The 15,620-nt window shown below is 49.5% G+C and overlaps 1 protein-coding gene across 1 annotated transcript; it reads left to right on the plus strand.

Annotated features, from left to right (window-relative positions):
* Nucleotides 1–703: 703 nt before the first annotated feature.
* LOC117027774 (uncharacterized protein C1orf158-like) lies at nt 704–9,843 on the plus strand. Its single transcript, XM_033115889.1, has 4 exons — nt 704–957; nt 4,953–5,066; nt 8,308–8,485; nt 9,662–9,843. Exons 1-4 carry the CDS (start codon nt 844–846, stop codon nt 9,841–9,843), a joined length of 588 nt encoding a protein of 195 aa, XP_032971780.1. The 5' UTR covers nt 704–843.
* Nucleotides 9,844–15,620: the final 5,777 nt, after the last annotated feature.

Genomic DNA, 15,620 nt, shown 5'->3' on the forward strand with positions numbered 1-15,620 from the left:
ATCGTGGCCTTTATCCCATTTGACTGAGCTCCGTGGGGACGGGGCCCTGTCGAGTCAGGATGCACTGCATGTGCGCCGAGATGTAGTGTGTCTCAGTAAAACGACGGTGGGATGAAGGAATGAAGACTAACCAAATGAACCGTGTTGTATCGGTTTGAGCACAAAGATAGGATTCTTCCTGGAAGGTCCTTAGGCAAAAGGGCAGACAGACAGTGAGCGGAGCCCAGCGGTTTAGGCCTGAAGCAGAGTGTATTTAAATCCTCCATCTCCTCCATGAGTGACTTTCGGTAGCAACCTCCTTCCTCTGCTTCAGTGTCCTCATTTACAAAATGGGCACAATAATATTACCTGCTTCATCGTGCTGCTGTAAGGATTAAATGAGTGAATCCATGCAGATGTCATCAGCATTCTTTAAGTATAGGATGTGATCTCAACTCTAGTTGTAAAAATGCAAGGCTGATGTTGTAAAAATGCAACCACACAGAAACCAGGTCCTTCCGGCCCTCGTTTTTACGGTGGTGGTTGTTGATTTGCTTTGCTTTTGTGGGGTCAGTTTTGTTCTTGAAGAATCAGCTGCCCCCTTAAGGAGAGTATTTGTACTCAGAGTCTATCACCATGGAGACAGTCAACAGTAGGGAATCCAAGATCACATCACCTCTCCCTGCAAGCTGAAAGTGGACTCTTAAGGCCCTTGTATTCTGTGAAGTTGGCAGGGTGTCATCTGCTCCCCACTCAGAAGGGTGGCTGGGAAGAGAAAAAGGCACCCGAAACTCAGCAAGTGAATAACGTCTCCCCACCCCGGAAACCTTAAACCAGGTCAAGTCCAAGAAACGCAGTCGTACCATGCAGTTTCTGACTGCAGTAAGTCCACGGTCATTCTATACTCCAAGCTGGAAGATTGAGGCCGAGTATTCAACCAGAGTGCTCACTGGAAACTGGGTGGAAGAGAGGAGGACGGTAAGGAAAGAGAAAAGTGGACAAAGCTCTCAGGGGGAGGACTGGTAGGGAAAGGTAAGAATAAGGTCATGAATATTTTCAAACCAAGGCTCGTAGACGGGCACATCTTAAGAATGTGGCATTAGGGTCCCTGTGCTTTAACCAGGGGAGTCATCAAGGACCCCGCTGCATCTTGGACACATCACAGCACACGTGCCAATATACTCATAGTTGTGCCTCACAGTACTATTTTCAGGGCGGTGTTTCTAGACAGGTGATGTCCCCTGTCCCTAACTCCTCTGCACCTGGAATTGAAGAATGACTGCTTTCCCTGGCCTGGTCTTTCCCAAAACGTGCACCTGCCGAGGCAGGCTTGACAGTCCCTCGCTGATGTCTAGGGATGAGCTGCTGCTCTGACACCTGTGACACACCTGGCCTTACCTGTGCATCTCAGGTTCTACTTTCAAACCAGAACAAATGGGTGTCCCCATGTCCTTTAAAAGCCACTACGAAATACTTTGCCTGAATTGGCCTACTTAAAATTGAACACCTTCCTTTGTGGCAATCAAGACTGAGCCACTTAAAGTTTTGCGGAGACACCTAGATAATCTCATGTCTTCTTGGGAAATGGGTAAGGAAAAGAGGGTGAAATCAATTGGCGGCTTTGGTTAAGTGTGGGGAAGGTTGCCTGTGACTTCTGAGAACTGGAAAAGGCTGTTTTCATGGAGAACGTTTGCATTCGCCACGGCCCTGGCCAGACATGGCTTGCAGCCATTGTTCGATCTGATTGCACCTGGCCTTTGTGTGTGGGGGGGAGCTGGTGTGTGTCAGGGAAGTTCCAAGGGCAAGGAGTGTCTGAGCAATCCCTTCAGGCGGCTGTGCGCATGGCAAGACCCGGGATACTATGGGCTGCTTCTGCCCTTAGAGAAAATTGCATAAAGAGAGCGGAGTCGGAGTGATGTAAGAAAGGTGGCAGATTAAGAAACTCTAGGCCCTTGTTCTCTCATGGAAACACTGAAACTGCTGAAGCCCAGCTAAAATAACTATATAGGAGCTTGGAAAAACAGTCAAAGGTCTGGAGCAACCAATCAGATGCCCAGATTGGAAAAAGCCACATTCAAAATGGTAGGAAATTCCACGGTCTCTGTACTTGCCCCTTCCCTGTTCCCTTCCCATCATAGCATGGTGGCCAAGCTCCCAGGTCCCTCTCTTGAACCCAGACGGAGCAGAGCACATTCTAACCCGCCTGGGGGCTGCCTGAGGGAATTGGTCTCTGTTTTGCCTAACTCAGAGCTCAGACAGGGTAAAGTGGCTTAGTTCATATTTCAGGCGAGGCAAAGCTGTGAGAAGCAGTGGTAATCACCGCTAGTGAAAGCTGCCGGGGACGACCGCCCTGTAAATGTCTGGGGCAAGAGATTCCAGGGAGAGAAATTCAACAGAACACCTAAGGCTCTGAGAAGAAGCAGGGAAGAGACTCTTTGGGAAATGAAGCCATTTTAAAGAAGCCGTGTATACAGGGGACACACACACACACACACACACACACACACACACACACACACACACACACACACACACACACACACACACACACACACACACACCTAGGCAACAGGCATGCTCAGAAGAGTCCCGAGATGAACTTCAACCTTCATACCCGGCTGATTTCAAGGCTCAGCACCTGCTCTGCTAGTTAGTGAACCAGCGAGGAAAGACTAAGAGTTGTGGCTGTTTTTTCAAATGCCCGACGTTTAACAAAATATCGTAAGGTATACAAAGGCACAAGAGAACATGGCCCACTCAAAAGAAGAGAAAAATAAAGTTGCAGAAACCATCACTAAAGAAACACAGACATCAGAAGGAAATGACAAAAACTTTAAAACAACTGTCTTAAATATACTTAAAGAGCTAAAAGAAAACATGGACAAAGACCTACAGTTGACTCTTGAACAATGTGGAGCTAGGAGCGCGGACCTTCCCCGCCCCAGGCAGTCAAAAACCCATGTATAACTTTTGACTCCCCCAAAACTTAACTATTAATAGCCAACTGTTGACTGGAAGCCTTACTGATAACGTAAATTGTCAATTAACATATACTATATAAAATTTTATATATATATACATATATGTATATAGTATTATGATAAAGTAAATTAGAGAAAAGAAAATGTTATTAAGAAAATCATAAGGAAGAGAAAATACATTTATAGTACTTATTGAAAAAAATCTGCATATAAATAGACCCATACTAATTCAAACTCGTGTTGTTCATGGATCAAGTGTAAGGAAATCAGGAAAATGATATATGAACAAAATGAGAATATCAATAAAAAGATGGTAAAAAAGGAACCAAATGGGAATTACGGAGCTGAAAAACACAATAAATAAATTTAAAAAATTCACTAGAGACATCCAACAGTGGACTTGAACAGGCAGAAAAAAAGAATCAGAAAACCTGAAGACACATTATTTGAAATTATGGAGTCTGAAGAGCAAAAAAGAAAAAAAGAATGAAGAAAAGTAAATACAGTCTAAGGACTTATGGGACACCATCAAGCCAACCAATATACACAATATGGGAGAAAAGAGAGAGTGAAAGGGGCAGACCAGTTATCTGAAGAAATAATGGCTGAAAAAATAGATAAATTGGACTTCATCAAAATTAAAAACTTTTACATCTCAAAGAACACAACCAACAGAGTGAAAAGACAACTCATGTAATGGGAGAAAATATTTGCAAATCTTATATGTGATAAAGGAATAATATCCAGAGTATATAAAGAACTCCTACAACTCAACAACAACAAAAAACAAACAACTTGATTAAAAATTGGTAAAGAACTTGAACAGACGTTTCTTCAAAGAAGATAGAGAAATGGCCAATAAGCGTATGAAACGATGCTCAACAGCATTTACCAGTCGGGAAAAGCAAATGAAAACCGTAATAAAATGCCACTTCACACCCATTAGAATGGCTATTATTAAAACCAAATACAGAAAATAACAAGTGTTGGTAAGGACGCGGGGAAATTGGAACCTTGTGCAGTGTTGGTGGGAATGTAAAATGGTGCAGCCGCTGAATTACCCTATGACCCAGCAATACCACTTCTGGGTATTTATCCCAAATAATGGAAAGCAGAACCTTGAAGAGAGATCTTTGCACATCCACGTTTATAACAGCATTATTCACAGTCGCCAAAAGGTAGAAATAATTCAATAGACAGCTGAATAGATAAGCAAAGTGTGGCACGTACACTCAATGAAATTAAATTCAGCCTTTGAAAGGAAAGACATTCTGACTCATGCTACAACGTGGATGAATCTTGAGGGCACTATGCTAACTGAAATAAGCCAGCCACAAAAACACAAATACTGTATAATTCCAGTTACATGAGGCACATAGAGCAGTCAGATTCACGGAGACGGAAAGGAGAATGCTGGTTGCCAGGGGCTGGGGGAGACAATGGGGACTTGTTGAAGGGGGACAGAGTTCTGGTTTGAAATGTTAAAAACGTTCTGTAAATGGATGGTGGTGATGGTGGCACAAAAATGTGAATGTACTTAATGCCATTGAACCGTACACTTAAAAATGGTTACCATGGTAAATTTTGTTATATATATTTTGCCACAATGAATTTTTTAAATGTCAATCAGAAAACGTAACAGAATGGGGGATAAAAGAGTGAACTGGGGATAGTGAGGAACAAAGAAGGAAAATAAAAGGAGGGGGAAAGCAGGAGGGAGAAGGGAGAGAGAAGATGAGAAACGAAACAGTTTCACACCATGAGAAGTGATCTCATGACACCAATAACAGGTTTCCCCAGGGTTCCTGGATGGTGGGGGTGCCGAGTACTGGAAGGGAGGGGACAAAATGGAGCCTGTGTTATGCAGGATGCCCAGAGGTCTGTATTTCTCCTTCAATGTCCAGCTCCCAATAGCCCAGGAGGTGAGGGGTCACAGCCGAAGTCTGAGAAGGGCCATCTCAGAAGTTGTCTCGAATATTTGATCTTTTCCAGTTCACCAAAGCCACTGAGAAAACACCGCAGAGCATTTACAGGAAAGAGTACGTCCCCTTCCCCTGCCACAGACCGGACCAGATCTCCAGGTGGTACACCAAGAGGAGAGTTGAGGTAAGAGAGAGTGGCGGCCCCACACTCAGGCTGGGCCCCTCGCAAGGCCCAGGGACTCCAGCAGCCAGCTTCTTCCAGGTCCGGTTCCCTCTGGGGAGCACAGGAGTGGTCTCATGGATGCCTCCCCAGCCCAGGGGCTGCGGTGGCCTTCACCTGATTGACCTGATGAGCAGAGATCTGCCTAATCTCAAGCTGGCAGCACCCCTCCCCTCCGGCTGCCCCGCCCATCCTAGCACTTTCCTTCCTGCATCATTTCCCCCATTCCTCCAAACTCCTCCAATAGGACACAGGCAAAGGACAGAGGAAACACACAAACATGATTAATATTGAATTAAAGTGATTGTAGAGGGAATGACGTAAAGTACTCCAAAAGCAAGCGGCGGTGATGTTTGGATGACAGCGTTTTGTGTCATCTATGCCCCGGCTTCCTGTTCTTTTGAATAAAGTCAAGGGCCACTCAGCAGTCTTCCCCTCACTGGGTGCCTGTGCATTTCGTTGATCCAGGCCTCCGGAGCAGGAAGCTGGGCATTGCAACCTCAGGACACCCACCCCCCACCCCAACCTAACCCTACACCTGCCAGAACTCAGGGTGGGGGTAGAGAGGCATCGAATGAGGGAACATCTGTCAGAATGGGAGCACTTGGGAGCTGGTTGGCACCCAAGAGGTTGTTCAGCTCAGCACCCTCATTTTTAGATAAAAGTTGCCCAGGGGGCGGTAAGTGTCGTCTAGAGCTGTGTGGCTGGTTGGGAAGGGACTAAGCAGGTGTCCCTTCAAGCAAAGAGTGTCCCCAGACCTCTCGTCATCATCATTTGCTGGGGTTGACTCTGTGTCTTCTGCATTTGGAGATCAATGTCAGGACAAATAGTGCCAGAATTTCAGTTCTGTGCTGGTACCCCTGGGCCCTGCTGGTACTTCTGGGCCGTGCTGGAATCCCTGGGCCACACTGGAATCCCTGGGCCATGCTGGCATCCTTGGACCATGCTGCTGCTTTCAGTGGCTTTACCATTAGTGTGATGACACACACTAACGTGAAGACGCACATAGATTTTAATATAAGGAAGTAAAACTTAGAACCCACCATCTGGGCCCTCCAGACCCCAACCATCAGCGTACACGAGGCACTTAGCCTCGTCCTCAGTGCATACTGGGTGCCCTTTCTTAAAGACCTCTGGACCCAGTACAAACCCTGACGAAGAGATATCCACACATACATACGGTCTGGTTAAAATTAAGACACACACATGAAATAGAACTAAACTCTGTACAAATGACCTGTTTGTGTGGCTGCTTCCACCCCACTAGCTCTTCTTTGCACTTCAGTTCTCCACCCCCTAACCCCCAAGTACAGCTTTCTTTTCCATCTCCCATCCCCACTTGCTCTTCTCCCTTCTTAGGCAAATGCCAATCCACCTTGGATAGATGAGATGAGCTCCCCCAGGGAGGACGCCCTTCCTGTGCTTTTCTCCCGGGCAGGTGTGTTAATCATGTGTTTTATTTTCTCTATTTTCTGATACTTTGAGAACTCAGGGCCTGGCTAATCCTGGAAAGACTGCCCTCCCCAGGGCTAGCTAATTCCTTGAGACAGGAAACATCTCGCCTGTCATCACGCCTTTCAGGTGCAAACCCACCAATCCAGAGCCCATTCCGCCAACCACCTCCGTGATCTAACACTCACACACCAAGCCAGTAACTCCCTGCCTGAAATCACTCCAAGACCAGGTACCCACAACCAGAGGTACCCCGAGAGCCCAGAGCCTGCTGAAGTTATTTAAGCTAGAGAACCCTAAGCTTCTCAAATTTGCCTGCCCTGCCTCACACAAGAAGGCTTGGGGCCACACTTCCCGTTGGGTCTTGCTGCCTTCTGACCAGCCCTGGTACTTCCCCATGTGGCCCTGCATGGTGTGGCACGTCCCCTCCTCCTGGGACCTGTGAGGTCTTCTTTCAAAGGCAGTTGTCTCTTTGTCTGTCGCCTTAACATACGGGATCAAAACAAAAATCCTGGGAACGTAATCAAGACAGCAGGCCTGTGCCCCAAACTAAGAAAATCAGCTTGAGAATCCCTGCTGGCCTCTCTGTTTCTCCTCAGCACTCCCCTTGGTTGATGGGAACCATTCAACTTGCTTTCCCTGGCATTGGAAAGACTCCGGTACCTGGTGATACAGATCTTGGGAACCCCTGCCGAATGCTGCGCCCATCCCACAGTCTCCCCCTGGCATTGTGGTCTGACTTATTTATGGAACCACCACTTGAAAGAGTGGGTGCAGCCAGCATTTGCAGACCGTAGCAGACACAGACCTCCCTGTCTGCTCCAGACAAGAGGACGGGCATGGAAATCACCATTACCCTCCCCCGTAAATCAGCCCAGGTCCCCAGGATCCCCATCCAAGGCCAAGAGGATTTTCTTAGGAAAAGAACTGATTCAGGCAAATGTCCCACAATAAGGAGAACACGGCTTTCTTCTCCCTGTAAATAACTCCCCACCAAAGAAATCACTCCCGAGTTTCCAGCTGAGGTTGCCATAAATCCTTTGCAGGAGAAGGCAATTTACGGAACGTTCTCTGACTCTTCCCATAGTAACTGATTGGAATACAAGGTGCACAGGTCAGGCTTGGTATTCAGTGTCTTTCACTGGCCGTGGAAATAGGCACTTGGATGGATGAGACTTGAGACAAATGAAAGGGTGTAATTTCAGATCAGGGGGCACCCAACGAAATGGCCCTGCCTCTTCTTATTCAGCCGGGTGTCCTGACTCCCATGTTAATGAGTCCCCAGTGGCTCTTTCTAGAGATGAACTGACTTGGCGTTGGCTGGGGCCACTCCTCAGACAACTGACGGCAGCTAAGCGGAGACGTGTGTGAAGGTGAGGTGCGTTGGGTGGGACAGACACGTGTGTTTCCCCGTTTGGTGGCCCTGAGAGCCCACGCAGCCACACTTGCCACAGCCCATGGAGGCCCCTCTCCATCGAGACCACAGACCTCCATGGTGGGCAGCTTCTTTTTCTTTTTTAAGTACGTTTTTCCAGGACCATCAGCTCCAAGTCAAGTGGTTGTTTCAATCTAGTTGCGGAGGGCACAGCTCACAGTGGCCCATGCAGGGATCGAACTGGCAACCTTGTTGTTAAGAGCACCGCGCTCTAACCAACGGAGCTCACCAGCCGCCCCCATGGCAGACAGCTTGTGCCTCCGTCCACGGCCAGGCGATGCCTGGTCAGTAACGTGCCCACTGTGTCTGTCCTTTCAGGGGCTCCCGTACAAACACCTGATCACCCACAACCAGGAGCCCTCACACTGCCACCTGATCAGCTCGTATGACGACCATTACAACCGGCACAATTATAACCCGGGCCTGCCCCCATGCCGCGCCTGGAGTGGACACAAGTTGCTGTGGCTCCCAGAGAAAGCCGACTTCCCCCTTCTGGGTATTTTGATAATTCAGGGTTTCCTCCTGGACTGGGGTGTAAGGGGTCCACACTTGCACAGCGCTGAGGTGTGCCCGGCTCACGCGGGAGGACCCGCACGGGGGACCCTGGCTCCCGGAGAGTGTTAGAGTGAGGTGATGGGGGAGAGTCCTACTTGCTTCCCAGGGCCCCCCTGCCCTCTCCCCTTGATGCTGGAGCGTGGCTGGCTGTGTGATGAAGCCCTCACCTGTGCACCGAGGCAGCCTGTTCACCTGGAGCGCAAGTGGCAGAAGCAACGTCACTGCACACTCGTGTCAATCATTCATTCTGTCAATAGTAACTATGTCCTAGGAGCAATGCCCTGTTGTAGCTTCTGGAGACACAGCAGTGACAAACAGGGAGGAATTTCTGCCCTCAGGAGTCGGCATTCCAGTGGGGAGCTGGGTGAGAAACCATGAATGAATAACTGAGATCTAGTAAATAAGATAATTTTGGAGGGGGGTTCTATATAAAATGGGTAATGGATAGAAAGTGAGGCGGGTCTGGGTGGAGTAGGGACGGGCTTTCTAGAGGAGATAGCTGAGTTGAGAAGGAGGGAGCCAAGCAGGGATTAGGGGAAGAGCATTCCAGGGTGGGAATAGTGAAAAAGCCGCCAACACAGGAGTAGAGGAAGCCCCCTAGGGCTCACGGACCACAGTACAGAGGCGGCTCGTCTTTCCCTTCCAGCAGTACCGAGACTTGGAAGGTAAGACTTAGGAGAGTGCCTGAGCTGATTTACATTCCAAGCTACACCATCCTTTGCAGCCATCTCTCTGTCGTCCTGCCCTTTAATGAAAAGGGACACCGGTCAGAGTGAGCTGCTTGTCACTTTGCTTTAGTTTTGTAAGGGGGGGTGGACAGTTACCTGAGCCAACGGGGCCACCCCCCACCAGGTCAGGGGAATGAATTTTCTGAGGCCTCTCTAGCAGTGCCTGGTCCCTCCTGGGTGCATGGGGAGCGGACCCCACCCTGAGACTCTCAGGGGCTGGCAGAGCCAACACTCTTCTACAAGCCTCCCTTCCTTCCAGTGCACTGGCAGCTGAGGTCCCGATACACAGCCTGGGGAAACCTCCAGGGTCCCCAGCACTCACTCCTGGCCTGTTGGGGCAGGCTACGTCCTCTGAGCCCTGTTCACCCAGACCCTGCTTTCTCTTGCAGCTCCCCCTACAAACTATGGGCTCTACGAGCAGCTGAAGCAGAGATGGCTCGCACCGAAGGCTGGCCTGAGGGAGAGCATTTACACATCGTCCTACCCCAGGCCACCACTCTGTGCTCTGTCCCTGCGGGAGCATGCCATCCCGGTCCCGCCCCCTCGCCTGCACCCCGGCCCACGCTTCTGAGAACGGCCACTCCACGAGCAGCACAGGCAGACCAACTGGAGATCACTGTGCTATTGGACCCGCCAGACAGCAGGCGGCTGCAAATACAGCCGAGTTTTACATGCAGCCCATCTGAGGGGCCCTGAGAATCACGGTCTGTGTTTTACGGCTCCTGCCCCTCTTTTGAAGTCACAGGTTTCTTTCTTTTCCATCCCACAATTAAAGCCCTTTGACACAGTTGAGTGTCATGTATGTGCAGAAGACAGACTTAGAATGTCAGAAGAAACTGGAAGGATCTTTCAGTTCCACTCCCTCATTTCACAGGAGGGGAAACTGAGGCCCACAGAGGTAACATGACTCCTTCAAGATCTCACAACTTGGTACATACCCTCCAGGAGTGTCTGATCCAATGGGAGAAATAAATACAACTACAAGACACATCTCGAAAACTTCACGGAATAGTCAAATGTGGCTCTGGGGTGCTCAGCACCGAGGAGGGTGTGCTGGGCGCGAGTTTAGCATGTCTGTCATTGCCTCGGCAGCTGTGCACCGAGCCAGAGGGCTCAAAGGAAGGGAGGACACACAGTGTCGCCCGTCCACTTCTGAGCTCAAGAATCTCGGGGAATTTGGGGAGGGGGAATTTTTCGGTGAGTGTTTTGAAGTGAGGGTGGACCCCCTGACAGAAGAATTCAGGTGCTGTCCTCACCCAGGATGGAGTCCCCTGAGGCACGTTCTACCACCTGATGTGGAGGCCAGCCTTGGGCAGACAACAGCACGTCCCTAATCTGCCACCTCTGACTGTCAGGATTTGTCATGTAGAGCCTAGTCTTTCTGCGAATGGCCTTATGCCTGCACCTCAATTGTCTGCGTTCACTACTACAGGCACAGTGCTTGGTATACAGTTGGTGCTTACTAATCATTGCCTGAATGAATGAATGAACCACTGTCTCTTTGGGGCTCCTCAATGGACCCTCACTCTGTCCCGTTCATTGCATCCCACTCTTGTTCTCCAGTTTGAGCCTCTGTCTACCTGCTTCCTGTCAACGTAAGAACGTCCAACGCTGTAGAACATTTTTATAAGAGGTTTTCTTTTTGTGCCAAACAGAGGATACCTCTGGTTTGCATTTTCTTTTATACATTGGGAACTAAGGAGGAAATGGAAGGATGGTAACATGAAGGTGGGAGAAAGCGAGGCAGGGAAATCTCTCTGATAGGACTACAGGATAGTGAACAAGATTATGTGCTCTCCTGAGGGTGGTTGTGCTTCTGAGGGGTCTGGAAAAGAGGCCTTTCAAAGGTGTGTTAACCAACATGCACAAAACAACAGACAGGGTTTGCTTAAGACAAAGATAAACGTTTCATATGCCTGGGGCGTGACTTCTCACCATGACCTGCCCATTTAGGAATTTATAATCAGATCACCCTGTCAGGTTTTTATTTAGATTTATTACAGAGCCGCGCCCCACTCCCCGTTTTTCCTGCTCACATTCCCCGAGACCCTGCCCCGAGGTAGACCTTCGTAGAAGAAGAACCAGTGTTCTTTTCCCTTGCTGCCTCTCTCTGTCGTAAGGATCCCTATGATTAAATTGGGCCCACTGGATAATCCCCCATCTGAAAATCCCTAATCACATCTGCAGCGCTCCTTTTGAATATAAGCTAACATATCCACAGGTTCCGGGGAGGAGAATGTGGACATTTGGAGAAGGAGGTCATGATTCAGCTGGAGCCGGATGCAAGGCAGGCATTCTCTGCACCCAACACGCGTTCCATCATGTAACCACTAGTGCGTCTTGTGCTTTCCAGACAGTTGAGAAGGTTGAGGGGGGCATGGCGGGGGTTGGAGGTGACTGAAGGGAGCCCACGGCCGATGGCTGCCTGCAGTTGGTCAGTGCTCCTTGGCCTTCCATATATACACAGTTTAAAAAATGACTGTTTACACTACAGTGCCCGGAAGTATTAGAGCCAGAACGGACTAAAACGTTGCAACCAGATCAACAAAGTGGGCTACACAACCAGTCACAGTGAGTCCGTTTGGACCAGGGGGAAGGATTTCCCTACCTTCCCAAATGGGTGGGAAGGAGCGAGAAACGGAACCAGTGAGGGTCTTTTCCCTACATCCCTGCTTCATCTCGATTCTCAGACTCGAGCACCAGCACCCCCGGGGGTCGGGGGACGGGGCAGGCCTTGTTTACACATGGATGTTGGGCCCACCCTCGGAGTTTCTGGATCATAGGTCGGCGTGGGGCCAAGGAGTTGCACTGCTAACAAGCTTCCAGGTGATGCTGGTGCTGCTGGCACAGGGACCCCACTTTGGGAACCACTCCAGTCGTTCCACAGGAGTGGAGCGACTCTACTCCTGTTTTATTTGAGCGATCTCTTTGGAATCACAGATCCTGCAGTGAAAACAATGTAGTAAACATCTGGACCTGATGCTTTCTAAGGCTTCCTCCAGCAGTAGCACAGGCCTGTGACCTTAGAGTGTTATTACACAACATTGAAACGAACAGTGCATTGCCAGCAGCTGGGACAGGGTAGTGACAAACAGATGTGCCTTAGAGTTCCGGTTCCACAGCTTGCAGTCTGTGTGACCTTGAAGGAGTCACTGCCCCTCTCTGAATAGCTTTTCCTGTGTTAATGATGACCTCTTATTCAGAGGTCAGATACAAATACTGAGCCCAGAGCTTGGTGCAGAATAAATCCTCCATAAATGGCGGTGGCTGTTGCTCGACATACGAAGATGATAGGTAGAAGCAAGATAACAGTCAAGGCTACAGAGGACAACTCAGACCTGAGGCGGAATCCACCCACGTGGCAGGTGTTCCCGCTGCAGAGTCGTGAAGCTTTGGCTGGAACTCAGCGTATTAGGCGCCAAGTCTGGGCAGCACCCAGGGAGCTCCACCTATTGGATGGGACAAGCCCACTCCCTGGTGGCCAACTTGACAACAAGTTACAGGGGGCTATGGTTTCAGGTTCAGGGTTTCTTTGTGATTGGTACTAACTCTGGGGAGCAGATGTGAAAATAATTCAAAACCAGATTTTCTCTTTGCTCTTGGAAAACATCTGTTGGCTGGTGGTGAACTTGGGTGTACAAAGGCTCATTTCAAGGTCCCAATTCCGGCCAGACATTAACTTGCTGGGCACGTCACTTCATGTTCCTGGGCGTCAGTTTCTTCATCTGGGAAATGGGATGTCTCTGAGGTCCCCGGAGAGGATGGGATGAAACTGTAGGTACCCCAATTACTCCTGAACCCGGCTTTCATGCTCAGTTTTATTTCCTGGATTAGGACTCCCACAGCCCCTGGTGCAGGAGGCGCTTGGCTGCGTGAGATTTCTGGGAACCCAGGTCCCCAACTCTCACCCTGGGGGGTCTTTCCACCCTTTGCCCACTGCAGGAGTCCCTCAACCAGGAAGAACTGTCTCCTCTGTCTGGTATAAAACCGCAGCCTAAGGTCAAATTGCATGGGCATCTTTCTCCATGAGACCAACCCCACAACCTCCAGAGCCAGGCAGGGGATGAGTGAAAGGGTGCAGGCACGACAGGGAGACCTGCAGAGCACAGGACCCCACTTCAGGGGCAGCTGCCTGTCAATTCATGCCAAGTGGCGCTGAGGGGTTCTGTGAAGCTAGATCTTCCTTTATATTTTTTTTTCTCCCCCAGGGACGTTAGAGAGTAAACTGTGATATAAAATCTGATTTTTAAACTCTGGCCACAAATATTACTTTTTAAAACATCGTCCCCAAACATGTCTGTGGGACATATTTGGCTTTCGAGATGCCACATTGTAGCCTCTGATATGGGAGAACAGGCCAGCAGGGTACTCGGGCCTGACCCAGAATGACCCTGATGAAACCAGGAGAGCAAACGCACTCCTTCTCTGCAGACCCCAGACCAACCTTGGTCAGGGGCCTCGACTGTGAAACTCGCTGGGGCTGGAATCTCCCTTGTCCCCACACCCTGGACCACCAGGTATAAAATATAAAGTCCACAGGAGGCATTTGCAAGTAACTATTTAATGAGCGTATGGATATGATTGTATATGAATAGAACTATATTGTACATGCTATTCTGTACTTTTCCCCCCACGCAACGGTGGAATCGTCTGAAATCTAACATGGCCCCAATAGACTTCTTACTTTTTTCTTTTTTCATACTTGCTCTTTCCCAATCCTCCTAATCTCAGGAAGTCATGACCAGGTTCTAGGAGGTCCCTCGGCCTCTCAGACCTCATATTTGCTCTAAGAGCAAGTTCTGCTGATTCCGCCTCCAGGACATCCCCAAAACTGTCCCTTTGGCCACTCAAGGACAAGCCGGGATCCCCCCTGAGAGCAGCAGTGGGTCTCCCAGCTGGCCTCCCTGCTTCCTCATCAATTCTCCCAGGGAACAAGATCCAACAGCAACAAGGAGAACTGGAGGACACACCTCAGGTCATGTCACAACCCCACTTACAAACTGCCAATGATCCCCTGGCAAGCCCCCACCAGCCGGTCACATCCCATCTCCCCAGTCTCTTCTCCCAGTGAGCTCCTGCTAGTTCAAAGCCATGCGGGCCCTCTCACCTCCCTTCATGGGACCCGCCGCTGCGGCCAATTCTGGGCCCACAGTGCCATCTGGTGGCTGGAGATGCAAGCTCGTCTGGACAGCTTGGTGAGTGTAAGTCATGGAGGAAGGTAGGCAAGCAAGGATGGGGCCCTTTGGGTTTGGAAAAGGCCTCGGAAGAGCAAAATCTGAGAAGCCCAAGAGTATAACTCTGAGAGAGGAAGGTCTGATTGAATCCAATCTCTAATTATGCCTGCTCCCTGGGTTGTGGAAATGGAGCTGGAACTACAGAGCTGTTGGCGTCGGGCCGGCCTAAGCTCATCTCCAAAGCTTCCCATCAGACCAGCGTGGAGGCTTGTGCCTAAGTCAGATATCAACCCACATCTTGGGACCAGGACTCAGTCACCTGCTTCCCACAGGAACGCCTCTCCCATCGGCAGAGACCTGGTGCGAGGGTGGGAGGGTAATTCTGGAAAGAGTTGTGGCATCAAAATTAGGACCCCCATGTTCAGTGACTCTAACAGGAATGGGGGATGCAGTTTTGGGGGCTGAGACAGTCCTGAGGACAGCCTTGCAGCATCCTAGCCCACCCCACTGTCTGAAGAATTGTGTCCAGTGAATAGGCAGGAGGAGTTCTGGGGTCCCCTCAGTAACTGCACAATCAGAACTAGGGGTACTGGGGAAGAAATTCTTGTTATAGAGACACGAGATGTGTGTTTTCTCTTCAGAAGTTCAGGGGATGTCCTTTACTTTTCAAGACCTCTGTGACATTTGTTGACTTGATATTTTGGTGGTGATCCAGGTGTCAGTGTAGCTTCCAAGCATAAACCCTAATAATGATCTGGCAGTGTAGACAACCAGTTTAGACGCTGCCAGCTGGGTGTGCAGGCCTGGGAGAGAGTCAGGGGATGGAACGAGTCTCTTGGGTCCTGCCGTGGAGAGATACCAGGGGAGCCACCCCTCCACCCCAGACCTCAGTCCATTGCCTGTTTGCCCTGTCCTACAAGAAACACTCCAGGTTTACCAGCATCCCATATTTCTCGGTCTATTTGCAGAGGACTGCATGCTGTTGACCTCACGACTCATACCAAAAATTATTCTAGGCAAATATGACAAAAAGAAGACTGGAAAGAGAAATTTAAAAAGACAACGTTTTACATGAAAGAGACAAAAATAACTATTTGAGCTTATGACTGAGTTAACCAGCTAAACCAAAACAACCAACTGAGGACAGTGCGGGCAGAATGCACGTGACACTGTG

Source organism: Rhinolophus ferrumequinum, chromosome 9, assembly GCF_004115265.2.
Source record: "Rhinolophus ferrumequinum isolate MPI-CBG mRhiFer1 chromosome 9, mRhiFer1_v1.p, whole genome shotgun sequence".
In the NCBI taxonomy this organism is placed as follows: domain Eukaryota; kingdom Metazoa; phylum Chordata; class Mammalia; order Chiroptera; family Rhinolophidae; genus Rhinolophus; species Rhinolophus ferrumequinum.